The sequence below is a fragment of the Rattus norvegicus genome, chromosome 10 (genome assembly GCF_036323735.1).
Source record: "Rattus norvegicus strain BN/NHsdMcwi chromosome 10, GRCr8, whole genome shotgun sequence".
NCBI lineage: Eukaryota > Metazoa > Chordata > Mammalia > Rodentia > Muridae > Rattus > Rattus norvegicus.
In genome coordinates this window covers 86,719,938-86,747,500 of record NC_086028.1, presented here as the reverse complement: position 1 = coordinate 86,747,500, position 27,563 = coordinate 86,719,938, and the positions used below count along the sequence as shown (strand labels likewise).

Sequence of the window (27,563 nt, the reverse complement as noted above, 5' to 3'; positions counted from 1 at the left end):
CGATAAAATTTACCATCCCTTCCACCGCACTCCCTCAGAAGGGTTTAGATAATTTGAATCTCCCAAAAATACACTTTAAAAACTGACATTGCTTGAAGAAGGTGGTGCATGCCTTTAATCACAGCACTTGGGAGGCTGAGGCAAGCGGGTCTCTGAATTCGAGGCCAGCTTGGTCTACAGGGCGAGTTTCAGGACAGCCCGGGCTACACAGAGAAACCCTGCCTCAAAAAACCACCCCGCAAGCAAGCAAGCAAGCAAGCAAGCAAGCAAGCAAGCAAGCAAGCAAGCAAGCAAACAAACAAACAAACAAACAAACAAACAAACAAACAAGGAACACCTTGACAGCTAAGGAATATAGAAGTGGCTCCACTTGGAAGTAACAAATCGTGAGTGAACCCTCTAAATCTACAAGAGAGCATGGACGGTTTCGGCCCACCTGCCGGCGCATGCTGCGCTTCCCCTCTCAGCCTCTGGATGGTGCCCCGAGCCGGGAAAGCATGGATCTGGACCAGGGGTCCTTGCGTCAGCTCTCGTCAAGGCGTCACTTCTGGGCCCGGGCGGAAGTCTTCAGCTAGCCGACCGGGAAGTAGCTGAAGACCGGGCGATGGGAACTCTGGAGGTCTCGCTCTGGGGCGGACCCGAGGCCACCGTTCCCCCGCGGTAGAGCGAGCCTAGGTGGCGGGCTCCGGGGTCCTGAGGTGAAGAGCGTCGGGGCCTAAAGTGAGACCTTAGAAAGAAGCCTAGAATCCCTGGCGGCCACTTCGGTGGCCTCTTCTCCCGCCCGGGAGTCCAAACTGCTTTAGCCGTGCTCTGCCCCGGAAGCGGGTCCTCTTGGTGTCATTCCACTCCCAGAGGGAATGGCGCGGATCGGGCTTTCCTCTTCACCTCCACCATCTAGGCAGCGGGTAGCCTCGGGCCCGAGGTTCAAAGGCTGTTAACATCGTTTTTCCCCCCGCTGTCGCAGGAATGGAGGGGTCTAAGGCGTCCAGCAGCACCATGCAGGTGAGCTTCGTGTGCCAGCGCTGTAGCCAGCCTCTGAAACTGGACACGAGCTTCAAGATCCTGGACCGAGTGACCATTCAGGAACTCACAGGTCAGCAGGATCCGAGGGAAGAGGGTGGTCAAGAGGGTGGGAAATGGGCAACTTTAGAAACATTGTGACGGCGGCGGTCTCCGGTTTTTGGTTTCCTCATTAGGAAGAGAGTTCTGGCATTGTCTGCAGAGGGAAGGAGTATCCACATATAACAGAATTTCTTGAGGGCTTAACAGTGTGCCAGGTGTCCTGTAACAGTCCCCGTGGAAACCAGGCTTGGTGGCTCACATCTACAATTGCAGCATTCAGGGGGCTGAAGCAGGAGCTGCCCCAAGTTCCAGGCCAGCCTGGGCTACAGAACCAGACCCTGTTTCCAACAATTAAAAGAACAAGAGAAGTGCCATGGTCGCACCCTCTTGCAGGTGAAGAATTGAGGTTTAGAGAGGTCCAGTTAAGTGTAGGAAGTCTTGAAGCCTGAAGAAGTGAGAGAGGTTACTTAGGGAGCTTAAACAAGTTCCCGGGCTTGGCATTAGCATGTTAACCTTGGCTTTGTTGTATCTATATCCCTAGACCTTGGCTTAGTTTTACTCATTATTAGTATTAACTAAGCGTATGGGTGTTTTGCTTATGTGTATGTCTGCCACCACATGAATACATGATGACTGAAGGGACCAGAAGCGGGTGTCAGATCCCCAGAACAGGAATTAACAGGTGGTTGTGAGCCATCACGTGAGGGCTGGGAATCAAACCTATGTTCTTTGCAGGAGCAACAAGTGCTCTAAACTATTGAATGATCTATTTTTCTTCTTCCTTTTAAAAACATTTGTTTTGATTTATTTATTATTCTTGCTGTTTATTTAGACAGAATCTCAGTTTGGAGCCCTTGGCTGGCCTCAGATTCATAGATTGTCCTGTCTCTGCCTTCAGAGCTCTGCGGCTAAAGGCGTGCGCCTATTGCACCTGGCTTGTTTTTCACAGTTTTAAAGGTTAATTGTTGTGTGTTGGAAGTATGAAAACGGTAAAGGTAGGACCCATCCTTCATCTCCCAAGTGCTGGAATGAAGGAGAAGTGTTCCCTGCCTTGCCCAGCTTTACACATTTTTAACCTTATTTCTATACAATTTAAAAATCTGATATATTGGGGTTGGGGATTTAGCTCAGTGGTGGAGTGCTTGCCTAGCAAGCGCAAGGCCCTGGGTTCTGTCCTCAGCTCCGGAAAAAAAAAAAAAATCTGATACATTTATGGGGTACACCTATAATCGTGTTCAAATCAGGGTTGGCACATTTGTCTCTTCAACATTTTTGGTTTCCTTGTGGTGGAAGCATTCCTAATCTTCCCCTTTGTGCAGTCCACCATTGGTACCCATAGGCAACCCCGTACAGTAGAACCGCAGAACTTTCTCTCCTGTCTAACCAGTCTGTTGAGTAAAACCATCATTTTCCTCTCAGTTTAAGTGAGATGCACCACCTAAGTGTGAGAGCGTGGCTTTTCTGGGCCTGGATAATTTCACTTAATGAGTGTCCTTCGGTCTTAAATGACAGGAGTTCAAGCTTTCAAAAAAATAATCTGGATAGAGTGTCATTGTTTGTATATCAGCTTTGTCTTCGTTAGTGAAGTTTTGTTTTTGAGGTAGAGTGCTATTATATAACAGAGTCTGGCTTTAGACACATGACTGAATTTCCTCAGACTCCAAATTGCTAGGATTATAGCCACATTACTACCTTACTGTACCTGGCTCTCCTCTGCCCTCTCTCAGTGCCAGAGTTTGAGATGAGGGCCTCACTTGGCCTAGACAAGCGTTCTATCCCTCAGTCACATCCCCAACCCTACATCCTTGATACATGGGTACAGACAGACTACAGCTTCCCAGAAAATTCTTTTATTCTTTCCTAGTTACACAAGTGAAAAGGGATGCTAACTTTTGGGATGGAAAAACTTACAGTATAGGGCTGGAGAAAGAGTTCCCTGGTTAGGAGCTTTTAGTGATCTTCCAGAGGACCCGAGTTTAGCTCCTAGTGTGCACATTGTGTGATTCACGACTGCCTATAACCACAGCTCCAGGTAATCCGACACCTTCTTGTCCACATGTGGACAGCCACACCCAGAAATACCACAGAGACACACACTTTTTTAAAAAGTTCTAAATGTTTAAAAATTTTTAAGGATATAGTGAATCCCGCATGCCCATCCCGCAGTTTCAGCAGTTACCAACACAGCTTCAGTCACATCTGGTCCCGAGATCCAGTCACTGCTCTCTTACTCTGAAATAGCTCGAAGTGAATGCCTAGGGCATGAAAACTAACTCTTGGGCTGGAGAGATGGTTCAGGGATTAAGAGCACTGACTTGCTCTTCCAGAGGTCCCGAGTTCAAATCCCAGCAACCACATGGTGCCTTACAACCATCTGTAATGGGATTGGATGCCCTCTTCTGGTGCGTCTGAAGACAGTGACAATGTACCCACATACATGAAATAAATCTTAAAAAACAAACAAAACAAAAGAAACCCAAAAAACAAAAAAAAAAAATCTATTTCTGTATGACTCTTAAAGTCATGGCACCCATTGTTCTTTTAGGATTTTAACATTCTAGTAACAAGAAGAAGGGGAAGAAAAGAGATTTTTTGTTTGTGTAAAGAATTTAAAAGGGGAGATGGGGCAGGAGTGGTGGCACCGATCATGAATCTCAGCACTCAGGAGTATCTCTGGGAGTCCAAGGCCAGTCTGGTCTATCTATATTGAGTTCTAAGCTAGCCAACACTACACACACAGTTAGACCCTGGAGGTAGGGACAGACAGACAGACCGACAGACAGGCAGACAAGAATTGTGGTAAGGTTGGGGCTGGTAATGAGGCGATTTCTGATTCTTCCCCGTGCTTTGCTAAGCCTTCCTGCTTCTGATAAGACTGTTTCTGACTCAGGATTTTCCTTGCCCTTAGCTCCATTACTTACCACAGCCCAGGCGAAACCAGGAGAGAGCCAGGAGGAAGAGGCTAACTCAGGAGAGGTAAAAGAAGTGCTCTCTTCCCCTTCTCCTCATCATACCTAAACGAGAGGCTTGATATGAAAACACCACAGTACAGACTGGATCTCCTCAGTGTTGGCCGCCTCCAGACTCTGGGGGTTGATACTAACAAGTGGTTTATAAGAGGCATTCTAGCCAGACAGTGTTGCCTGCCTGTAATCCTAGCCATAGGAGGCAGAGGCCCTGAAGATCACAGATTTGAGGCCAGCCTGGGCGACGTGGTGAGTTCCAGACCAGCCTGAGATACATATATGAAAAAGAAAATGAAGAGCGGGTTAGGGTTGTAGTTCAGTGTGTGTTTGCTTTTGCGCTCTAGCATCATAGTAAACTGGGCATTAAGGCAGGAGGATCAGAAGTTCATGATCGTCTGTACATATACAGCAGGTTTGATGTTGACCTGCTATACTGAGACCCTACCTTTAAAGATAAACGGCAAGCAGGAAGAAACTAAGCTGACAGCTGAGGTCGTGGTCAGGGACGGTGCTTGCCAGCAGATGCAAGGTACAAGCATCAATCCCCAGCACCCCAGAAAAGGAAAGAAAGAAAGTTGTTCACAGAGTCTACTGCAGATCATTGGAGGTACCAAAGTGTACCCCAAGGCACAGGATTACTGAGTAAAGCATCAATTAAAAGGTGGAATGATAAGGCCATCAAGATGCCTCAGTGGGTGAGGGTGCTGGCCACTCATCCTGACCACCTGGGCTTCTGGGTATGCTCGTACACACACAAGCATGCACACATGCACACACATGCACACACACACACTGTATGCTCGTGTACACACATGCGCATGCACATACACACATGCATGCCAATAAAGAGACAAGCATTTTAGAAATGTGTTTAAAAAGGGCTGGAGAGATGGCTCAGCGGTTAAGAGCACTGACTGCTCTTCCAGAGGTCCTGAGTTCAAATCCCAGCAACCACATGGTGGTTCACAACCATCTGTAATGGGATCCAATGCCCTCTTCTGGTGTGTCTGAGGACAACTACAGTATACTTACATAGAATAAATAAATATATCTTTAAAAAAAGGGGGGGGGTTGGAGAGGTGGCTTAGCAGTTAAGAACACCGACTGCTCTTCCAGAGGTCCTGAGTTCAATTCCCAGCAACCACATGGTGGCTCACAACCATCTGTAATGAGATCTGATGCCCTCTTCTGGTGGGTCTGAAGACAGCGACAGTGTACTTACATATAATAAATAAATAATTCCTTTAAAAAAAAAATTAAAAGGGGTTGGGGATTTAGCTCAGTGGTAGAGCGCTTGCCTAGCAAGCGCAAGGCCCTGGGTTCGGTCCCCAGCTCCAAAAAAAAGAAAAAAGAAAAAAAAATTTAAAAAATTAAAAAAAAATGTGTTTAAAGATGTGATTATGGACCAGCATAGTGGCTCATGCCTGGAATTCTAGGTACTTGGAAAGCTGAAGCAGAAAGATTGTTGTAAGTTTCCAGCCAGAGCCTAACAATCTGAGTTCAAACCCTGGAACCCACACAATGGAAAGACAACAGATTCCTATAAGTCGTCCTTTGCCCTTTGGCGTGTGCGTGGACTCACACATAAATAAGTGAATATAACTTAGAGAATAAATAAGGTTAGAGATGAGATGATCTGTGTTCAGTTACTCCAGGGCATTCTTGGTTCTCTAGAGTTACTGTCTCTCCATTCATAAACATCTTGTTGGGACAGGGGGTTGGATAGACATGAAGATTAGCAGTGTTAGGAAATGTCATTTTAAACTCTGGTTCTTTCAGTGATGAAGCTGAGGGTGTAGTTCAGAGGTAGAGCCCTTGCCTAGCAAGAGGAAGGCCCTGGGCTCGGTCCCTAGGGTTGCACAGTGATAATGGCGAGGATGATGGGGAGGAGGAAGAGGGGGAGGAGGAGGTGGTGGTTTCTATTACCAAAGATAGATGCTATAAATTGTTTTCTTTTGCAGGAAGCAAGTCATTGTTAAGTAGAAGTTACTGATTTGGGAAAGGATCCAGGGGGCTCTAGTACAAAAAATAGAGATGGATAGAAAGGGAAGGAAGCCTCGGAGGGAGGCATGGTTACGCCCAGTGGAGCAACGCCTTGTGAAGGGCCCTGGTTTTATCCCTTCCTTATCTTGCCTTCCTATAATATTACAGGAGGGTAATTTTTTTTAAAGATTTATTTATTTATTTTATATATGTGAGTACACCGTCGCTGTCTTCAGACATTACAGAAGAGGGCATCAGATCCCATTACAGATGGTTGTGAGCCACCATGTGGTTGCTGGGAATTGAACTCAGGACCTCTGGAAGAGCAGTCAGTGCTCTAACCACTGAGCCACCTCTCCAGCCCTTATCTTGCCTTCCTAATAAGGGAGTATTTCTCTATCTGGCCGGCTGAGAAAAGCGAACCTTAAGTGGATTGGGGACTGTTAATTCTGGCCTCATACTCTTTAGGCAGTCTAGGTTGCCAGGCCAGAGAAAATCTGCAAAGACGCAGAAGTGGCAGGCGGCTGAACTGAAGCCAGTGATGTTACAAAATGTTGAACATAAAAGAAATCTTCTAGAACTGTTGATAATAGGCATACGGTTCTGTTCCTGACAGACCCACTACTTTCTTTTTTTTTTTTTTTTTTTTTTTTTTGGTTCTTTTTTTTCGGAGCTGGGGACCGAACCCAGGAACATAAAAGAAATCTTCTAGAACTGTTGATAATAGGCATACGGTTCTGTTCCTGACAGACCCACTGCTTTCTTTCTTTTTTTTTTTTTTTTTTTTTTTTTGGTTCTTTTTTTTCGGAGCTGGGGACCGAACCCAGGGCCTTGCGCTTCCTAGGCAAGTGCTTTACCACTGAGCTAAATCCCCAACCCCACCCACTGCTTTCTTTAAAGTGCATTGAAGAAACATTTTATTTCCCCTAAAAATACATAAGTAGCCTGCTTTATGCTATGGTAAGTTTCATTACGGCCTGTTCTGGCCTTTCCCTGGTACCATGGCTGACTTAGGGTGTTTGCTTCTCTGACTGCTAAGTGTTGAGAAAATGCAAATTGAACCACAAAATCTCCTTAGGAAATGTGGTTGCCCATCGAAGAAATCAGTCATCAGATGGTACTAGGGAGCTATCTGTGCCGTGAGACCTTTCCTAGGTCATGTGTACAAAAACTGTCTAGGTTTCCACCTCACTCTGGAGGCAGTCTCTAACTTGGACCTGATCCAGAGCTTACAGATTAGGCTGGCAGCTTAAGCTGGGAGGCTCACAGGGTCCTCGGGGTTCCGCCATGAACAAGGTGCATACCCTGATCACCCTTTGTTTTTTGTTTAGTTCACTTTTTTGGGGATTTGGTTTTTGTTGTTGAGACAGGGTCTCTATATAACCCTGGTTCTTGTGCTATGTAGACCAGACTGGTGTTAAAAAAAAACAAACCTCAAGAGATCTACCTGTCTCTGCCTCCCAGCGTCCTGGGATCAAAGGCTTGTCCCACCATGACCCATTTGTTTGTTTGTTGAACCTTGGGCATCTGAACTCAGGTCCTGTTCCTTGAATAGAAAGAATGTTATCTACCTAGCCATCTCCCAGCCCAGATAACTACCCACTTCTTAAGTTGCTCCAGTTCTGTGGTTAACAATCTAGGCTAAAGCCAAATGGTTCTCAGGTTTTGGGGGAAATAGGTTCCGCTCTTAAGTTGCCAGAATTCTAACACTCTCTCATTTCTTTCTCAGGAGCCATTTATTGAAACTCGCCAGGATGGTGTCTCTCGAAGATTCATCCCCCCAGCCAGGTGCTTACTATCCCTCAGTCCCATTTCTTGCCAAAAGAATTTTAATTAAAAACCTAGGAGTTAGGACATGGGACTAGGTGATGAATTATCCTCCAGCCTTTTGGCTCTTTTTAGGAAAGCTGTGCTCCCTTTTACCCGACCCATCCCTTTCAGCACTCATTTTTTCCCTCTGTGGTCCTTTACACAGTGAGGAGGTCACACCCGTATTGCTGAAGGAGTGAGGGCTGCCCAGGGACTGACTGGGATGGGTTCTTGAGACATCTTTTAGTAGCACTTGTTAGCTGTTTAGGCTCTTAGTTCTCATTGATGTCGCAGGTAAAAGGTGCTGTCAAGGAGTGTAATATAAAAAATGGTCCCTATTCCCCTTCCTTTTTGCTGTAGACATACATTTCCATCTCTGATGCCCTGTCTCCCTCCTCAGTCCACCCAGGCTAACCTGGTGCTGGGTAGCACCCTGTGAAGACCAGCATGGCCTTCCTGTGGGAGAGAGGGACCCCTGGGAGGTCGGCTCGAGCTAGGAGTGGGTGTCCACCTTGAGGCCCCTCAGCAGGGGCTTGAGAGTCTCTGCCACTGGCAGCACAGTAGGTGGAGGAGACCTCTCTGCTCCCTCATGTGGCCCATGGGCGGGGGGCTGTCTGCAGGATGATGTCTACAGAAAGTGCTAATAGCTTCACTCTGATCGGGGAGGCATCTGATGGTGGCACCATGGAGAACCTCAGCCGGAGACTCAAGGCAAGTAGACTCATTTCACTGTCAAGACTTGCGTGTAGTTATTACAGGCTGTGACTCGGTGGGTAGCCCAGGACCCAGGTAGTCCTGACCGTCCCATGCTTCCAGGTCACTGGAGACCTTTTTGACATCATGTCTGGCCAGACAGATGTGGATCACCCACTGTGTGAGGAATGCACAGATACTCTTTTAGACCAGCTGGACACTCAGCTCAATGTTACTGAAAACGAGTGTCAGAACTACAAGTGAGTACCTCAGGGTCTGGGCCTGCACGACAAGAGCTCTGCTCCCCTCGGGCACGTGGGGCAACAGATACCCTCTAGTCACAAGACTGTGTTGGTGCCCTCGGCAGACGCTGTTTGGAGATGTTGGAGCAAATGAATGAGGGCGACAGTGAACAGCTACAGAGGGAGCTGAAGGAGTTGGCCTTGGAGGAGGAGAGGCTGATCCAGGAGCTGGAAGATGTGGAAAAAAACCGAAAGGTGGTGGCAGAAAACCTGGAGAAGGTCCAGGCTGAGGCGGAGAGACTGGACCAGGAGGAAGCTCAGTGAGTACTTATCCTGCTCTTCTGCCTTTAGCACAGGAAATGGAAGTGGTTCCAGGTGAATATGCCTGATAAGATCGGCTGTCAGACAGTACAGTGTCTGCTCCAAATGCTGCATGTTGTTTCTGGACCTGTTTCCAGAAGCGTGTCAGAGGGCTGGAGGAAGGCTTGCCAGGAGAGGTGAAGTAAGGATGTTAGCTGGGTGGACTGATGGCATCAAGGCTCTGAAACCCACTTGCTTGGGTCAGGTTGGGTCGGTGGGTTAAAGGACTTCCTGTCAAGCCTGATGACTTTAGTCCAGTCCCTGAGACGTACACAGCAGGAGAGACCCAACTCTGCCCATACGCAAACAAATAAATGCAATGAGAGACCCACTATTGGTTTCTCAAGACAGGGTTTCTCTGTGTAGCCCTGGCTGTCCTGGAACTCATTCTGTAGACCAAGGCTAGTCTGGAACTCAGGGTTGTATCTGCCTCTGCCTCCTGGGTGCTGGTATTAATGGTGTTTGCCATCAAGTCTGTCTGAGAAACACACTTTTAACTTGTTTCACTTCTGAAAAAAATTAACCCAAAATACAGGATTTGTTTTGTCATAGTTCACAAGAGTCCTCTTATATTTTAAATATAGGCATCTGGAATTTGAGACATTTCTATACTTTGTACTCAGAACATTCCGCTGAGAGGAATCAATGCCAACTGTAGAGAGTTGTGTAATTAAATGTAACTATATCACTAGGGTAAATCCATTAGAGGAATGAGGAGAGCGGAGCCGCGGCTTCCACAGTCAGCCTTTTCTGGTCCCCTTGGCTGCCCACAGGTACCAGCGAGAATATAGTGAATTTAAAAGGCAGCAGCTGGAGCTGGATGATGAGCTCAAGAGTGTAGAGAACCAGATGCGCTATGCCCAGATGCAGCTGGACAAGCTCAAGAAAACCAATGTCTTCAATGCGACCTTCCATATCTGGTAATGAGGGCAGGGGTGTGTGTGTGCGGTGGGGGGACATCTGGGAAGCACTTCATATCTGAACCTTAGCTACGTTGGCAACACATCAGGGTGGCCACCTCCTCCTGGAAGAGGCGTCGTAGGTCCCTTCACCTATGCCAGGTTTACAACGGGTTTCTGTCATTCCTCTTAGTAGAACAGGTATAATGCGGGCTGTGTGTGTGATGTCTACATGAGAATGTGCATGACAGGGGTTGGGGATTTAGCTCAGTGGTAGAGCGCTTGCCCTGGGTTCGGTTCCCAGCTCTGAAAAAAGAAAAGAAAAAAAGAAAATGTTCTGTAGGCCTGCCTACAGCCTGATCTTATGGAGGCATTTTCTCAGTTGAGATTCCCTCCTCTCCCATGACTCTAGATTGGGGTTGGGGATTTAGCTCAGCGGTAGAGGTTTGGTCCCCAGCTCTGAAAAAAAGAAAAAAAAAAAAAAAGAGAGAGAGAGTGTGCATGACACATAAGCAGGATTCTAGAGTTTAGTGTTTGTATCTGCCTACCAAATCCTGGTGCTGCTTTTAAATTATTTTATTAGCCAGGCCAAATCGTCTGCTGTGCCTACAGAGAAAGAAAAAAGGTCAGGGGAGAAAAAGATTAAAACTTGAGATTTTCCACTTCCACCCAAGCCTAGCCCGAAGCCCTCTCCTCTCCTTCAGATCCATCTACCTCAGCTCCCCTTGGCATTTTAAATGAATGCCCCAAACACCCAAGGCAGCACCTTTTCCACCTGCTCCGATGCCAGAGTGGAAGCCTGAGAGGCACTGAATTCTCTCCTGCTCCTCTCTGACAGACAGACAGACAAACATCAAAGTCACCCAGCTCCACTGAGTCTGCCTCCTGCCGCCTCTCTTCTAGACTCGTGTGTGCATGTTTGTCTTCATGTGTGAATGTGTACCAATATGCCTACGGAATTCCCTCGAACCACAGGTATGGATGGTTGTGAGCAACCATGTGCTAAAATCTGCACAAATCCTTCGCAAAAGCAACGAGTCCGCTTAGCCACTGCTGAGCCATCTCTCTAGCACCTTTCTACTTGTCTTAAATCTGCCTACTTCTGCCAGGCGAGTGGTGCACGCCTTGAATCCAGCACTTGGGAGGCAGAGGCAGGCAGTTTTCTGTGAGTTCCAGGCCAGCCTGGTCTACACAGTGAGTTCCATGTTAGCCAAAGCTGTTATCCTTAGGAATCCTGTCTCAAAAGAACAAAAAACAAACAAAAACCCACAAAAAAAAACCCAAAACACACACACACAAGAAAAAAAACAACAAAACAAAACTCCATCTACGTCCTTCTATCTCCAGACTGCTATTCTTTTCCAGTTTAGATTCCCAGCCACGTTACCTCCTTCCCAGATCATTTCTCACCCTGTAAGTAAAGCTATCATTCACAAATGTACTTCAGTCACTTCCCTGTGTGAAATGCTTCAATCATGCCCTCTGCTTTGGGGTCAATTCCAAATGCCTTAATAATGGTAACTCTCCAGTTTCATATCCGGCCACTTGCCTCTTTACACTCACTTTGAGTCACAATAAGATCCTTTCAGTTCTTACAATTCACCACTCCCTTGCTCCTGTTTCTGTGCACACGATGTTCTCTGCCAGGAACAACTCCTTCACTGTAGACATCTACTTCACCTCAGTCACATTGGCCTTGTGGGGGGAATTTTCCATGCATCTCCCCAAACTAGGAAAGAACTCTTTCCTGTCCTCACCCTGGGCCTCTCCTCATCACACTGCCACACACCTGCCTACTATGTACGCATTCCTTCTAGGTCATAAATAACTGGCCGACTGACTCTGCAAGTGTTTGCCTGACCCTCCTGGTTAGCACAGTGCCTTCCATACAGCATCGCTCAATAGTTACTAATTCAATAATAAATACCCAAATGAGCCTGGGGCTAGCAAATCAGCACCAGGCGGGAGAGATGGCTCAGCTGTTAGGATCACTGGCTGCCCTTCCAGGGGACCCAGATTTGATTCCCAACACCCACACTGTAGCTCACAACTCTGCTACTCCAATCCCAAGGGGTCTGACTCCCTCATCTGGCCTCTGTGGGCACCAGGCATGCATGTGACATACTTCATACATGAAGACAAACACGCACACACGAGTCTAGAAGAGAGGCGGCAGGAGGCAGACTCAGTGGAGCTGGGTGACTTTGATGTTTGTCTGTCTGTCTGTCAGGGAGGACCAGGAGAGAATTCAGTGCCTCTCAGGCTTCCACCCTGGCATCGGAGCAGGTGGAAAAGGTGCTGCCTTGGGTGTTTGGGGCGTTCATTTAAAACGCAAGGGGAGCTGAGGTAGATGGATCTGAAGGAGAGGAGAGGGCTTCGGGCTAGGCTTGGGTGGAAGTGGAAAATCTCAAGTTTTAATCTTTTTCTCCCCTGACCTTTTCTGTCTTTCTCTGTAGGCACAGCGGACAATTTGGCACGATCAATAATTTCAGACTGGGTCGCTTGCCCAGTGCTCCTGTGGAATGGAATGAAATCAATGCTGCCTGGGGCCAGACAGTGTTGTTGCTCCATGCTTTGGCCAATAAGATGGGTCTGAAATTTCAGAGGTGAGAAAATGCAGCTCTTCATGGAACCCTGGGTGATGTGTGTCTTCGATGTAATCTGTCAGCTCCGCTGTGGCAAGAACCCTTGCTGAAAGCAGACAGTTTCCTGTGGGTGAAGGGCCTATGTGTGGTTTCCCTCATCACAGGGCTCTCGCCTGCGATGCCACGCAGTAATCATCAAAGTGTATGACTAGCAGTGCTCTCCAACAGTTTTCAGAACCTAATTTTTTCCTAAAATAAGTTTCAGTTTTTGGTTTGTTTGTTTTTTTTTTTTTTCTTTTTTCTTTTTTTCGGAGCTGGGGACCGAACCCAAGCGCTCTACCACTGAGCTAAATCCCCAACCCCATCAGTTTTTGTTTTTAAAATTCTACCAGCCCAACCGTTTGATATTTGTGGTCCCCAAATGAGTTGAACCTCATTCATAGCTATCCTGGGACAAAGGTAACCCACAGGCTGAAAGTTATATGTACCTTCTAAATCCAAAAAAAAAAAAAAAAAAAAAAAAAAAACAAAAAAAAAAGGCATGATGTCAAATACCTGTAATCCTAGTGTTGGAGAAGCTAAGGCAGAAGGATCAAAAGTTCAAAGTCAGCTGGCCTACATAGGGAGATTCTGTCATTTAAAAAATAAGGAAAAAGTAAGCTACAACATACGTACATTGATGGACCCCTCTGCCGTTACATAGTAGATGGAATCATTTAAGGCTTTAAACATGGGCTCTCTAGGAGTTGGGAGTGGGAGGGAGCAGTCAAGTCTTTAGGAAAGACGTGTATGTAGACTGGAGGTTACTGGGCTGCAGCCGAGCAGGGGTTGCTCACATCTTTATCCCAGTACTCGGGAGGCAAAGGCAGGCGGATCTCTGGATTCAAGGCTAGCCTGGCCTACAGAACAAGTTCCAGGTCAGCCAGGGCTACACAGAAACTCTCTCAAAAAAAACCAAAAGTGGCTGGGTTGCAGTTCAGTAATAATAATAAAATAATAATAATAATAATAATAATAATAATAATAATAGCAGCTGGAGGAAGAGTCTTGTACCCATCTCTCTGCATCCACTTTAGGTACCGACTTGTTCCCTATGGAAATCACTCGTATCTGGAGTCCCTGACAGACAAATCTAAGGTACTCTGGAAGGTCCTATTTGCATTGGCTTACAGAGTTTGTGCTTATCCTAACAAAATGGGTTCACTGGCGCCTAGGGATGAGGCTTAGAGATAGAGTACTTGCCTAAAGTACAAAAGGCCTTGTGTCTTTAAAAAGGCATAATTTTTATGTCAACTGACACTTTTCAGTGTCTTTCTCAGACTCTCTCATAAGGTGCCAACATCTTGTTCAGACTTAGCTCTTTGGGGGTTACAGAGAATTTTTTTTTTTTTTTTTATATCCTGTTGAAAGAGTCTGGCAGATCAGGGGAGAGCTTGAGTAAGAGGGTGGGGAGTGTACGGAAGTTCGGTACATTTCCACTGGGACGGAAGCTGCCAGGCTGCCAGGAGCTGGCGAGTGCCTGTTGCTTTGGAGTTGAGAGCTATCACAGACATTGGTCAGCTATAATACATGTTCTGGTGGGCGCAGACAAAGCTTGGGTGCTTGGAGGCCAGGGAATGACCGGGGATGTGCCCATAGCCAGTTCTTTCTTCTCGGGCAGGAGTTGCCGTTGTACTGTTCTGGGGGTTTGCGGTTTTTCTGGGACAACAAGTTTGACCATGCAATGGTAGCTTTTCTGGACTGTGTGCAGCAGTTCAAAGAAGAGGTGGAAAAAGGAGAGACTCGATTTTGTCTTCCGTACAGGTGAGTGTGCCCTGTATCCTGAGGGCTCAGTAAACTTGTAGCAAGGACTAACTGAATTAAAGGACCAGTGAATGAGAACAGACAGTAAAAATGGCAAAAAAGAACAGTCTGCAGTCACATGGCGTTGATGGTATTGCAAGCAGAACAGCGTGACCCCTGGTCCCGAGTGGGTGCGGAGGGGATTCCCTTGGCAGAGGCTCACGCTTGCAGCCTCATTTCAGAAAGGCTTTTCCTGCAGCCTTAGAAATAGACAAGAATGCTTCTCTCAGTCAGTGTAGCAGCCCAGCAGAGACTAACCAGGTCAAGAACCTAAGCTCCAATGCCAGGTGAGATACGGCACCCTATAACCTAGTACTCGGGGCTAAGGCAGGAAGAGTGGGATTTTCCACATCATTTGTTTCACAGTGAGGAAAAGACGGGGGAAGTTAAATCTTCTCACCCTACAAAGCTCTCTGCTCCTTGAGCTCGGGATGCCTAGGCAGACAGTGAAGAGTACTGTACCCTTCACTCCCTCCTGTGTGGGTGCGTCCTCTCCTGTCCTGCACTCTGCCACGACAATGAGGCTTTTGTGACAGCCTTTGATTTTAGGCTTTCAAGCAAATCCAAAATACATGAGCAGTAGTTCTTTGCCAGGCATTCTTTATTAGATAAAATGACGTGAATGGTCTCATGATCAAGTCCCTGCCCACTTGCCTGAACCGACATAGGTTGGCTCTGTTACTAATGAGCTGTGTGCACCTGCAGGATGGACGTGGAGAAAGGCAAGATTGAAGACACTGGAGGCAGTGGCGGCTCCTATTCCATCAAAACCCAGTTTAACTCTGAGGAGCAGTGGACAAAGGCGCTCAAGTTCATGCTGACGAATCTCAAGTGGGGTCTTGCTTGGGTGTCCTCACAGTTCTATAACAAGTGACTTGCTCCTTAGGGGATATTTGCCTTTAAGGTTTTACATTTTGTTTGGTTTGGAAAGATGCTTTAAATTAAATTTGGGTAATATTAAACCACATGTTTACAATACCAGAATCCACAAAAGCTACTTTATTTTACAATATGACAGTTTTCAGAGCACAGCACGCCATGTATAGCAAAGAGCCCTGCCGTAGTTTGGCTCAACCCCATGCTGTCCTTTCCCTCTTCCCTGGAAACAACTAATTTAAATTTGCTTTGTTTTCTTTTTTAAGTTGAATTGACATTAATGTGTTTTCACTGGATTTTATCTCTCTCAACTTCCTGTACTTGAAACAGAAAAGTTTTGAGATGAGATGCTTGTGGCACACAGTTGGGTAATGTGGGGAAGGGACAAGAGGTAAAGGTTTAACTCTGTCCTCACTTCTAGTATTGAACGCTTACTGTGCTAACTATTGGAATTACAAAATGCTGTTTGATACTGTTTGAGATGTGGAAGGATTTAATTATTTGTAATAAAGGATTTGCTATGGTCTATTAATTACCAAGTGGTACGCCAGGATGTTTTTCCTTAAAGTTGAGTATTTTGTATTTTGGAAGAACTGAGTTTCAGTCAGTTCGGTAGAGATTCTGTTGAAACATGTCTTAGCTTAAAAAAAAAAAAGAGCCAGAATGAGGGTATTTAGCTCCAGCACTCAGGAAGCAAAGGCGAGTGGACCTCTGAATTCCAGCCTAGTCTCGTGTATTCAGTGAGCTGCAAGACAGCCAGGGCTGAATAGTGAGACCCTGTCTTTAAAAAACAAAAGTGGGGGCTGGGGATTTAGCTCAGTGGTAGAGCACTTGCCTAGGAAGCGCAAGGCCCTGGGTTCGGTCCCCAGCTCCGAAAAAAAGAAAAAAGAAAAAAAACAAAAGTGGGGGGGTGGGAATAACAAACAAAACAAGGGCTGGAGACTCAGTGGTTAAGAGCACTGGCTGCTCTTCCAGAGGTCCTGAGTTCAATTCCCAGCAACCACATGGTGGCTCACAACCATCTGACATGGGATCTGATGCCCTCTTCTGGTGTGTCTGAAGAGAGCAACACTGCATTCATATACATAAAATAAATAAATCTTTAAAACAACAAAGCAAAACAAAAAAACCAGCTGTAGCAGGAGCAAGGGAAGAAAGGCTACCTCAGAGACACTTGGTCAAGGTCATCCAAAAGTGTTTTAAAGTCCTCAGAAATACTTATTTCTATGTGATATTACCTCTTAGATTAAATTAGGAAAATTTAAAAGTCTTGTCAAACAAAAATGGACCAATTTCACAATCTAACTCTGGTCCAATTCTTTGATGTTTTTTTAGCCTACCATGACACAACAGATATGTTTGTCTCCCATAACTATCTCTGATGTAGAAAAAAATAACATGCCTGAAATTGAAATACAAAACACTGTTCAAAGGAAACTTGGAATTTTTGTTCCCTGAGTATGAAAGTAAACAAGGAAGGGGGTTCAGTGACAGAAGGTGGTGCAGCTCAGCCAGCCTCATGTGTTAGAGGAAGCAGCAGTCCTCAGAGCTCTGGCGGCCTTGTGGGGAACAGGGTGCTGTTGCCCAGGGGTGTTTGCTCCCACGCTGTGAGTCAGGATTGCGTAAGAGAACTCAGCAATGCTTTCCGAGGCAATGCCCGTGATGCTCTGCAAATGCCCTATGACCTTCAGAAAGACACGGGTTTATTACTATATAATCTCAACATATTTTAGTGCACAAACACTCGTGCGCACACACACACACACAAACATAAATACTTGCTTGAGATGTTCTCTCAAGCCTCAGAAGCTTTTCATTTTTCTGAACGTAGAGGGAAAATTAAATCCAGATTCCTATGTCGATGGCCAAGTGTTATTTCCCTGATAGCGTTAACGTGTACTCTTTCTGCTAGTCACTTGTTTCCCCCATAAAGGATAGAACAGTGGGTCAGAATGATAAATGGAAACGGAACATGAGCCTCTATTTCCAATTTCATAAAATGGAAACATTTGCATCCTACTCTGGTTTTCCAACCCTCCCTCCTCGATTGGCCATGCAGCTCCTGGATCCTGGCACCTCTAGTGCACACTGTCTCCGTGTTCTTTAACTGATGGGGGAATGCTTTATTAAACTCTGACCATGACTGGCCCTGCTCAGTGGTGCATACCTGGCTCCAGCATTCATGGTTTTGGATGAAGGCGCTCGCTGCAATGATGCCAACTGCCAACAGCATAAAGTCTTCCTTCACAGAGATAAACTTTTCCCTGATAATTAAAACCATATTAATTTTGGAACTAGTATAAAATGTGATCCTAAATTCTAGGGTCATAGAACTTCAACTATGAGTTGTTCACGTTAATCATCATGTACCTTTTTTTTTTTTTTTTATTCTTTTTTTCGGAGCTGGGGACCGAACCCAGGGCCTTGCGCTTCCTAGGCAAGCGCTCTACCACTGAGCTAAATCCCCAACCCCTATCATGTACTTTTAAACACAGAAGAAAAAATGGTCAGGCAATTGCTGATCTGCTGTCCTGATGTCCCCCAGCTCAACTGAGATTAAAACCTGCACCTTGTGTCCAGAGTGGCTGATAGGCCTTTTGTTGTTCCATCTGCCTTCCTAACAAATGTAATTGTGAGGCTTTGGCCAGTCTGACTTTACAGTAATCAAATAGTTTTGACCAACTTGCAGCCGTGTGACCGGCTTTTCCCCACTCAGGTGACTATAGAAGCATGGTAGCACTGTCAATGTTTAAGTAGTTGCAAAGGAAGAACTAGAAAAGAATGTTAATTACTTGAAGTAATTTACATTTTATAGTGAAAACCTTTAGAGTTTTCCTGAGCTAACTGGTCTGCATCGGAACCACATAATGGAAGTTTATAAAAAAACCAACTAACCTGTGTTGGCTTTCAGTGCTGGGTACTGACTTACTAGGCAAGTGCTCTAGTACTGAGCTCCGAACCCCAAACCCCCATTCATATGCTCTGTCCCCTGCTTTGCATCCCCAGCAGGAGCCTGCCCGAGAAGTTTCTTACCCCTGCAGCTGACTGGGTGGAGAATTCTCGATTGAAGCTCTCAAGAGGCTCTCATAGATGGGCTCGTGCAGAAGATAGACCAGGTCGAGGAGGGTCAGACACGTTGCATGTAGTTGTGTGGCGGGGACCAAACAGCCATTGTACCCTACGTGGGGTACGTACATGGAAGGGAACGTGTGTCTTGTGCCCTGATCGTAATCTTAGGACATAAAGCTGTTGAGTTGCTAATGCTCCTCCTGCCCCACAATGAAAGGTCTGCTAGCAGGTCAGGTTGTCTTGTTGTTAAGGCAGGGTCTCACTTTGTAGCCCTGGCTCACCGGAACTTTGCTTCAGGCTGGCCTCAAACTTAGAGATCTACCTGCCTCTGCCTCCCAACTGTTGGGACTAAAGGCCTGTGTCTGGCCAGAAGGTTAATTTTTTTTTTTTTTTGGTTCTTTTTTTTCGGAGCTGGGGACCGAACCCAGGGCCTTGCGCTTCCTAGGTAAGCGCTCTACCACTGAGCTAAATCCCCAGCCCCCAGAAGGTTAATTTTAAAGGATAGATCTCCATCTGAAATACATACATACAATTATAGTACAATTGTTCTGTCTTATGCTTCCCCATAAAGCCTTGGATCCTGCAATAAGAAAATGCCGGGGGCTGGGGATTTAGCTCAGTGGTAGAGCGCTTACCTAGCAAGCGCAAGGCCCTGGGTTCGGTCCCCAGCTCCGAAAAAAAGAACCAAAAAAAAAAAAAAAAAGAAAAGAAAAGAAAAGAAAATGCCTAATGATTGGGGGTGGTGATGCACACCTTTAATCCCAGCACTTGGGAGGCTAGCCTGCTCTCCAAAATGAGTTCCAAAACAGCCAAGGCTATTACACAGAAGAAAGAGTGTCTAATGAACCCAAATAGAAACCAGGTGCTAGACCTCTGAGCTCCCTCCCCTGACTAGTGCTGGTGGGAACATCTCCAGTGGTCCAGAAACACAGGCTTCCTTCCCACTGCTCCTCATTGGTGGGTTGTGTCTCCTGTTCCCAAATCCCTGGGCATATTTGTTTTCTTGCCGGCTATGGCAGTCTCCAGCCCACATCTGACACATTTAATAAAGTACCTAGAACTTCAAGGAGCATCTCCACATATGCCAGCGGTGTGGGCAGATTTATTTGGAAGTTCAGGGACTTCAAAATATCAAGCTCCGATTCTAGCAGCTCTTCTTTGGTGTATCCATAACCAAGGGCCTGGAGGAAATTGAGGACTGTGATGTTGCTGACAATCTGAGCAAAGAGGGAGGGAGAGCGGTCAGGATGCAGGTCACGTGTCCTCGCAGCAAAGCACTTCAAGCCCACTGAGTTATGCCAGCAGGATTACTTGCTGTTAAGCTCCAGTTCTCCCTTCAAGTCATGGCGAGTGCTGGCTTCCCTTGCCTTCCCTTCTGTCTGGTCCTTTCTTCCTGCCCTCTCTAATTTTGTTTCGATTTTCTTTGTAGCCATCAGATCCCACCCACCAATTCCAATAGTTCATTCTCTTTAACTTCCTTGACTCAGCAAGGCTGATGTGATCCATTCTTAGCCCTCTGTTTACACTATTTTTATTTATTTACTTTCCACCCTGTTTACACCTCTGCCTTTTCCCACTAGGTAAGGGATCCCTTGAGAGCACAGACAATGCTTCTTACTGTGGTAGCCAAGCTATGGTATCCACTGAAGCACCAGGCCATAGAAGAGACTCAGTAAATACTTGCTGAATGAGTGATTTTACTGCACAGGCACTGGATACATTTTATCCTTTTTTAGGTGTAACCATTGGCCTTTGATGCTGATAGTCGTGTTGGTAGTTCAGGTACCTTATGTAAACTGTCCTTAAGTCCAAGGGGAGGAAAGGTGACCTGTATGAATGATGGCACCTGTCCAGCAATTATACTTTGGGAACAGAACTCCGGGCTATTTAATAACTGCCTCTGTGTGACTGGGTGTGTGCTCAGGAGGCGTAATTACACTCTGGAATTCCCACACGAGTAGTGCCACCTCGCTTAGCAGTGGGTTTCCCACAGGCACCCTCAGTGAGCTGCTTTCTCGCTGACACTCGGGTGCCCACGAGCCAGCCAGCTCCTTACTTTGTAGTGGAAAGACAGTTTGCTGGCCAGCTGCACACACGACACCAGACGGAGGATAAACTTGTTGGAGAGCTGCTCTTTCAGAGCCCTCCAGCTCTGCAGCTCGTTACTTCTCAGCTGGAGTGTGGCTTGCTGACAGATGTTCTCTGCCTGCTTCACCATAAACCTGTAAGGGGGAAATAAAAAGAAGAGGGTAGCTCACAGTGGCAACCAATACCGGGGCTTTGTGTGGTGGACATGCCACATCTTATCCTGTTGGGTATCAAATCCTGGCTAGGAGAACTACATTTGCAAGTAAAAAGGAGAGTTCGGGCCCAGCCAGTGCTGTGTGATGATCTAGAGCTGCTGGCCATTCTGAGGGGGGCCAGCACAAAGGCCTCATGCAAGAGCTTTACCTTTCTAGGATTTCTACGGCCTGGTAGCTCACCGATTTCTCCAGACACCATTGTTCAGACAGGAGAAAGACAAACTCTGCCAAAACAGGAAAGAAGAGCTTAGTTCACAAGATGCAACCCAAGCCACTCTGTGAACTCTTGGCATCGTGTAAAAGCCATGATGGAGCGGAGAGAGGAGGGTCAAGAGGTGGGAAAGATGAGCCCCGGGCAAGCGAAGCTGAGCTTAGCTGCCTTGGCTGCCAATAGGCAGATCAGAGGCATGGAAAGGAGGCTGGCTCTGTGCCAAAGTCAAGGTCTTACCAAGGCCCTCTGGGACCCTTGAGCCTTCCTTTGAGTCTCGGCTGACAAGAGGTTTTGTCGGTTACACACAAACATATACCAGCTGGCCTAGTTGGTCTCCACCTCATGCTGGGAACCCCTAGCTCCAAGAGGATTCTTGGATGGATAAAATCCCTGACCCCTAGATTCTGTTTTCAGCGGAATGTTGGCAGGAACAGAAAGGTCCCTCCTGGGGTGTCCATAGTCTTTATGACACTGTTTGTTTAGTAACCACCCTCTTCAGAGCTCCCATTGCTTTCCAAACACAATTCACCTTGCAGCTGGTCACCAGCTCGCCACCACCAGTTTGTTGGGTAAATCTCTAGTGTTACTGTGGACTGACTTGTTTGGAAGGAACACCCCCTAACTCAAAGAACATAGACCAGTTTAGAGGGAAAGAATCCTTAGGAGGTGGGGAGTGAAAGATACCTTGGCAAGATTTTATCCTGCTTCTGTTTCCCTTTGAAAGAACAGCCCCAGATAAAATTCTATTTAGCTTGCAATATCATTAGAGGGTGGAAACAAGGGTAAATGTCAGTTCTCAGTAAAGAAAACCAAAGACCAAAGAACCTTTATCATTGATCAGCAAAGAACTACCCCAGGCTGTATGCACATAATCATACTGTCATATGTCTTCTGAGAAAAAACTGGACTTTCGTAGAAAAAAAAATAATGAATTATCAGGCATGCCTGTAACTGGCGATGCCTATAATTTCAGCAGGTGGAGGCAGGAGGATGAGGAGTTCAAGGACATCCTCACACGATAACTGAAGATCTGCTTGGGCTACATGAGATCCGGTCTCAAAAAAAAATTTTTTTAAATCTACAAAAACGCTAAAATCAAGCTATCACAAGACAGTTTAGCAATACACTTACACGAATTACAAATAGTTCTATACACAGAGTCTTCTTACAAAGACCTCAGCCCTGGCTGATCATTTCCATCGAGGAAGAGAATTAAACGAAACTCTGTGTTTATGGGCCAGACCTTTGACCTTTTTATTTGCTGGACCACAGGCTTTATTTCTTTATCCCCCTCGTCCAGGGATGCATGTTCCCAGATCCTGGATTTTCTTTTGGATTTGTTAAGACTTACTCAGTTTTTAGTTTCTCTAGGAACCTGAATTTGGGTTAGGAAGAAGGGATTATGGTCACGCCCTGCTCTTAGCCTCCCCTCAGCTGCATACAAAAATGGACTGCTGGGGTTGGGGATTTAGCTCAGCGGTAGAGCGCTTGCCTAGCGAGCGCAAGGCCCTGGGTTCGATCCCCAGCTCCGAAAAAAAAAAGAAAAAGAAAAAATGGACTGCTGCATACCAGATCTCAGCCTCTGAGACACAGCTCCCCCTCCAGCTCATCGCCACCTTCACTTCTGCTCCCATTCCACCCCTCTCCCTGACACTCCCGAAGTTTGCCTTCTGCTGCTCCTAGTTTGCGAAGACGATTACGTCAAAGACAGAGACTATCGCAGACTGTTAAATAACACAGTCCTCTTCCAACCTTCACTTCTGTGGATACCCTGGAAGCATCGGAAGCTGCTGACCACAGTCCTTCCAAAACTCTCCTGCTGCCTTCAAAAATGTCTCCCCAACTACTGTTTATTGGTGCATTTTTGTTGTTGGTGGGGTTTTATTAGTTTACTTTTTTAAAATTTATTTTTATATGAGCACTTTGTAGCTATCTACACACACACCCAGATCCCATTACAGATAGCTGTGAGTCATCATGTGGTTGCTGGGAATTGAACTTCCGGACCTCTGGAAGAGCAGTCAGTGCTCTTAACCGCTGAGCCATCTCTCTAGCCCTTAGTTTACTTTTTAAAATATTTTTTTAAAATCGTGTATGTGTGTATGAGTGCAGCACTTTTGGTAACTGTTGGAGCCCCTGGAGCTGGAGTTCAGAGGCAATTGTGAGCTGACCCCTGTGGGTGCAGGGAACTGAACCTGGGTCCCCTGGAAGAGCAGCATGAGCTCTCAACTACTGAGCCTTCTCTCCAGGCCCTTATTTTGTGTGGGAGGGGAGGGGGGGAGAGGGGGAGGGAGAGCAGGAGGAAGGAAGGGAGAGAGTGACAGAGAGACAGAGAGACAGAGAGAGACAGAGACAGAGACAGAGAACTACATTCTTGCAAGTGTCTGTAGAGATCAAAAAGAGCATGTTGGGTCCTCTGGAACTGGGGTTACAGGTGGTTGTGGGCCTGCCTGTGTGGATGCTGGAAACTAACCCTGGGTCCTCTGAACAAGTAGCAAGTGCATTTAAGTGCTGAGCCATCTTTCCAGCCCTGGGATTGCTGCGTGAGCCACCACATGCAGCTCATTGTATTGACTCTTCCTTGTTGCAATTCCCTGAGCACAAAATGTTTCCCAAGGAAATGCCACTGACTTGCTTCTCTTCTCTCTTTCTAGGACAATCATGGGAATAATTTAAAAACCTTTATTTGGGGGCTGGGGATTTAGCTCAGTGGTAGAGCGCTTACCTAGGAAGCGCAAGGCCCTGGGTTCGGTCCCCAGCTCCGAAAAAAAGAACCAAAAAAAAAAAAAAAAAAAACCTTTATTTCTAGTTCTAATCCTTTAAAAAACAGTCTGCTATTAACTTTTCTCTGGATGTTCTTCAAAGATCTTAAACTCAGCAGAGCCAAATCAAAACAACTGCCTCCCAAACAAACATCACATTTTCTTATTTTTTGCATTGTGTGGGTTGTTCCAAATGGCACCATTATGCTGTCAGCCTCTGAGGTGCAGTCCTTTGACAGTCATCTTTCCTGTCTTTATCTCTTAAATGAAAAACCCGAGTTTCTACATTTTGCTTCTGAGCTGTTTTAAATCCACTGTGTTATCACTCTGACTACACACAGGCTCCCCTGGCTATACCTCCTCTACTCTACTCCATCCTTTAGGCCACATACAAAATAATTTTTACCAGGGGAAAATTAAAATCACACTGCTTCCTCACTTAAATTTCAGTGTCTTCTTCACTCTGGAGAGATGGCTTAGCAGTTGAGAGCACTGGTGGCTCTTCCAGAAAACCTGGGTTCAATTCCCAGCACCCGCATTGGGTGGCTCACAACTGCCTATAATTCCAGTTTGTGGAGATTTGACATCCTCTTCTAGGGGCTTCTTCTAGCACCAACCATACATGCGGTACACAGACATACATTTGGGCAAAATACCCAGACACATACTAAATAGTTTTAAAAAAAATAACAAATTTTAGTATCTTCTTATTTTCCTACTAAATGAAGTAAAAGTCCTCCCCACTGACAGACATTCGAGCTTCTGCTTGGAATGTCTCCAAACTACTTTCCTGGTCTTAATTTCTATTGCTTTTTTTTTTTTCTTCTGGAGCTGGGGACAGAACCCAGGGCCTTGTGCTTGCTAGGCAAGCTACCACTGAGCTAAATCTCCAACCCTCTATTGCTTTTTCATATGCTCTGGCCACACTGGGCTACACAACTGTACCCTACACTCCCCTCCTCCCTCCTGTCTTCCAAAGCTTTATTCATGGTATCATTCAATCCCTGGACATCATCTTATCACCCCTTTAAATTCTCATACTAGCCTGTATTCTCAATTCTCATACTAGCCTGTATTCTCGATGTCAATTACTCCAGCCATGTTTCTGCCTGGTTGCTCATATGTTAACTATTCCTACCTAAAGACTGCATAGTTTGAGAGTAATGGCTAGACTGCAGCTCTGTCTATACCAGTGATAACGATGAGCATTCTAAACACGTTTACAGAAAGGTGCAGAGATGGCTCGAGCAGTTAGGAGCACTGGCTGCTCTTCTAGAAGACCAGGGTTCAATTCCCAGCACCCAAATGGCAGCTCACAGTTGTCTACAACCTCAGTTCCAGGTACTGGGCACCCAGACATATGTGACAAATGTATTGTCACACATACATACATTTATTAAAAGGGGAGGCGGGGACGACTCCCATGATGCCATGTGCTTTTAATCCCAGCATTTGGGAGCCAGAGGCAGCCATATCTCTGTGAATTCCAGGCCAGCCTAGGCTACAGAGAGTGTTCCAGGCAGGGGTCCACAGTGAGACTTTGTCTTAAAAAAAAAAAAAAAAAAAAAGGCGGGGTTGGGGATTTAGCTCAGTGGTAGAGCGCTTGCCTAGGAAGCGCAAGGCCCTGGGTTCGGTCCCCAGCTCCGAAAAAAAGAAAAAAAGAAAAAAATTTAAAAAAAAAAAAAAGGCAAAGTTGGGGACAGTGAAGAGTGGGAGAGAAATCAAGAGTAAGATTGCTGGTAAGCCTCGTCATCACTTAAAGCCCTATGACCTGGCATAACAAGAGTACTAACAAAATATTTGAATGAAAAACAAAGGTCAGTGCTCCCAAGACTCCCGTAAACCCAAATCCCCGCTCTGCATCCACACCAACGATCCGGGTCTCCCTGAAGCTGCCTGACCGTCCGGCAGCCTCCTTCACTGCTTGCTCATTCTGCTGGGCCAAGTGAAGCAGAGCATTTTCGATGGTCTCTGTGGCAACCACTCCAAACTGAAAGTCACTGCAGTTAACCAGTCTTGGCCTCAAGGGTCCTTCCATATTCAGAACTCTTTCGGAGCACTTGCACAGTTCACGGGATCCATAAACTGGCTTCTTTAGCTTATTTCCAGAATCTTCTGTCACACCTTGGATTCCTCCTTCCCTTCCTATAAGTTTGTCCTCGCCTCGAACCTGAAGAAAACGAAATGTCCACCACGGCCTCGAACTGTCAACAGCTTTTCGCGCCCCAACTGTCGCACGGAACGCTCAGCCAATCAGGAAACAGGGCGCTTCTCACCTTTCCTGTCCCTCCCCTAGGGCGGAGAGACCCTACCTCTACCTAGAAAAATCCATGTAGACTACAACTCCCAGAATTCCTCGCGGAAGTCAAAGACTACAATTCCCGGCGAGTTCCGGGCTCTTCGGCTTAGGGCGGAGCAGCAACATGGCGGCCCCCGGAGCTGGTGACCCTCTGGATGCTAAGAGTGGAAATGCCCCATTCGCTCAGCGCATTGACCCATCGCGGGAGAAATTGACCCCTGCGCAGCTGCAGTTTATGCGCCAGGTACAACTAGCCCAGTGGCAGAAAACCCTGCCACAGCGGCGGACCCGGAACATCGTGACCGGCCTGGGCATCGGAGCCCTGGTGTTAGCTATTTGTATCCGTCCTATATTTGTATACCGCATATGGGGTTAGGGAAAAGGGAAAAGGAAGTGTAGATTTTAATGTGCAGGTAAAATGGAGTTCATACCTAATCTTACTATATCTACGCCGCGCTTAGTGGCTTAGTAATAACAGTTGGTTAAGGGTTCAAAAAGAGCAAAAGGGTGGCTTTCCAGAATCATTATTTGGGGAAAATAGCAAGAGTGATAGAAGAAAGGAATGCCCATATGCTTTGTGGTTTCCTGAACCCACCCCGCCAGATGGTTACACCTTCTACTCAGTGGCCCAGGAGCGTTTCCTTGATGAGCTGGAAGATGAAGCCAAAGCTGCCCGAGCCCGCGCTCTTGAGAGAGAGCGAGCATCAGGACCCTAACTGTACGGACCATCTTCAAACTGCTGGAGCCCCCCGTACATGTTGAATGATGCCTGGTGGTCTCACAGCATCACTGGCATAGTAACTTCGGACTATGATTGAACCCAAGAAGCCACAGACTATGTATTTGGCTACTGCCAAGGGGAGATTGCTCACATCACATGCAGTTTGTACATTTACTCAACCCCTTTTTATTTCCTTGTTTGAGAGGTATGCGCGACCTTGCCTTTCCCCAAACTCTGTGGTTTACCTCTTCACCTCCCAGGGGCCCAATGTTAAGGGGGAGGGTGTGGCCTAACTGCAGAGTTGGAACCTAAAGTGGGAAAGATAGGGTCAAGTAAAGAGTAATAAAATGAGTCATCTCTCCCATAGCCAAGCTAGTGTTTGGGGGCTGAGAGAGACACATGGCACTTCACACTGGAAAGCTCTCTGGCAGGAGCTGCAGCAGTGGCATTGCCCCAGGGAGCTGTAAATGTTTAACTAGAATTACTTTTTCCGTGAGATCCTTCCACCTGATTTAAGGGAGAGATTACTGGACTGTTTGAGACTGAACCAGGTCTCAGGGGGAAGAAGGTCATTCTTCTGCTCTCTGCCTTCAAGAACAGACTCTTATTGTCACAGACTTTTCCTGTGGTAAAAGATGGGCAACGAGTAATTTCATTCCTTTAACGTTTACTGGTACCTGCCTATACAGGCCTCGGGTGGAGTCTGGAGGGGATCATAGCATGGTCATTGGATCATTGGTCATGTAGTTTCCTCATGACCTGGTGGCAAGAAGCCAGAGAGCTGGGCCATTTCATCCTGCCTCCCATTGTGAGAGAGGAACAGTTCCTCACCCTTCTCACCCTTTTCACCCTTCTCAAAAGTCTTTGCCCCCAGTCCCTAA

The 27,563-nt window shown here is 46.4% G+C and overlaps 3 protein-coding genes across 5 annotated transcripts; 2 read left to right on the top strand and 1 right to left on the bottom strand.

Annotated features, from left to right (window-relative positions):
* Positions 1 to 498: 498 nt before the first annotated feature.
* Becn1 (beclin 1) lies at positions 499 to 15,852 on the top strand. Of its 3 annotated transcripts, none has more exons than NM_001034117.1 (12): positions 499 to 698; positions 965 to 1,093; positions 3,971 to 4,038; positions 7,741 to 7,799; positions 8,441 to 8,531; positions 8,637 to 8,773; positions 8,881 to 9,075; positions 9,889 to 10,035; positions 12,471 to 12,620; positions 13,676 to 13,736; positions 14,260 to 14,402; positions 15,147 to 15,852. In NM_001034117.1, the coding sequence occupies exons 2-12, from the start codon at positions 967 to 969 to the stop codon at positions 15,313 to 15,315; spliced, it is 1,347 nt and encodes a 448-aa protein (NP_001029289.1). In that variant the 5' UTR covers positions 499 to 698; positions 965 to 966; the 3' UTR covers positions 15,316 to 15,852. The 3 variants fall into 3 exon arrangements, with proteins under 3 accessions (NP_001029289.1, NP_446191.1, XP_038940968.1); NM_053739.2 differs by having other exon boundaries at positions 499 to 720; XM_039085040.1 differs by lacking the exons at positions 499 to 698; positions 965 to 1,093; positions 3,971 to 4,038; ... (1 more) ...; positions 8,441 to 8,531; positions 8,637 to 8,773 and having other exon boundaries at positions 8,991 to 9,079.
* Cntd1 (cyclin N-terminal domain containing 1) lies at positions 15,427 to 25,809 on the bottom strand. The gene is made up of 7 exons (NM_001197217.1): positions 25,532 to 25,809; positions 20,838 to 20,913; positions 20,443 to 20,608; positions 19,441 to 19,603; positions 18,351 to 18,495; positions 17,485 to 17,581; positions 15,427 to 17,002 (listed from the first exon to the last, which is right to left on the bottom strand). The coding sequence occupies exons 1-7, from the start codon at positions 25,698 to 25,700 to the stop codon at positions 16,835 to 16,837; spliced, it is 984 nt and encodes a 327-aa protein (NP_001184146.1). The 5' UTR covers positions 25,701 to 25,809; the 3' UTR covers positions 15,427 to 16,834.
* Positions 25,810 to 26,065: 256 nt separating this feature from the next.
* Coa3 (cytochrome C oxidase assembly factor 3) lies at positions 26,066 to 27,047 on the top strand. The gene is made up of 2 exons (NM_001109047.1): positions 26,066 to 26,299; positions 26,565 to 27,047. Exons 1-2 carry the CDS (start codon positions 26,086 to 26,088, stop codon positions 26,675 to 26,677), a joined length of 327 nt encoding a protein of 108 aa, NP_001102517.1. The 5' UTR covers positions 26,066 to 26,085; the 3' UTR covers positions 26,678 to 27,047.
* The last annotated feature ends 516 nt before the right edge of the window (positions 27,048 to 27,563 follow it).

Bases quoted from the DNA above. Each gene is read 5' to 3' on its own strand.
- Becn1 (NM_001034117.1), top strand. From the start codon at position 967: ATGGAGGGGTCTAAGGCGTCCAGCAGCACCATGCAGGTGAGCTTCGTG. The intron at 1,094-3,970 runs GTCAGCAGGATC...CCTTGCCCTTAG, and splicing joins GACCATTCAGGAACTCACAG to CTCCATTACTTACCACAGCC. The intron at 8,774-8,880 runs GTGAGTACCTCA...TGCCCTCGGCAG, and splicing joins AACGAGTGTCAGAACTACAA to ACGCTGTTTGGAGATGTTGG.
- Cntd1 (NM_001197217.1), bottom strand. From the start codon at position 25,700: ATGGAAGGACCCTTGAGGCCAAGACTGGTTAACTGCAGTGACTTTCAG. The intron at 20,914-25,531 runs GTGTGGATGCAG...CTGTTTTGGCAG, and splicing joins CAGGGAGACCCGGATCGTTG to AGTTTGTCTTTCTCCTGTCT. The intron at 20,609-20,837 runs GTAAAGCTCTTG...TCCCCCTTACAG, and splicing joins GCCGTAGAAATCCTAGAAAG to GTTTATGGTGAAGCAGGCAG.
- Coa3 (NM_001109047.1), top strand. From the start codon at position 26,086: ATGGCGGCCCCCGGAGCTGGTGACCCTCTGGATGCTAAGAGTGGAAAT. The intron at 26,300-26,564 runs GTATCCGTCCTA...CCACCCCGCCAG, and splicing joins AGCCCTGGTGTTAGCTATTT to ATGGTTACACCTTCTACTCA.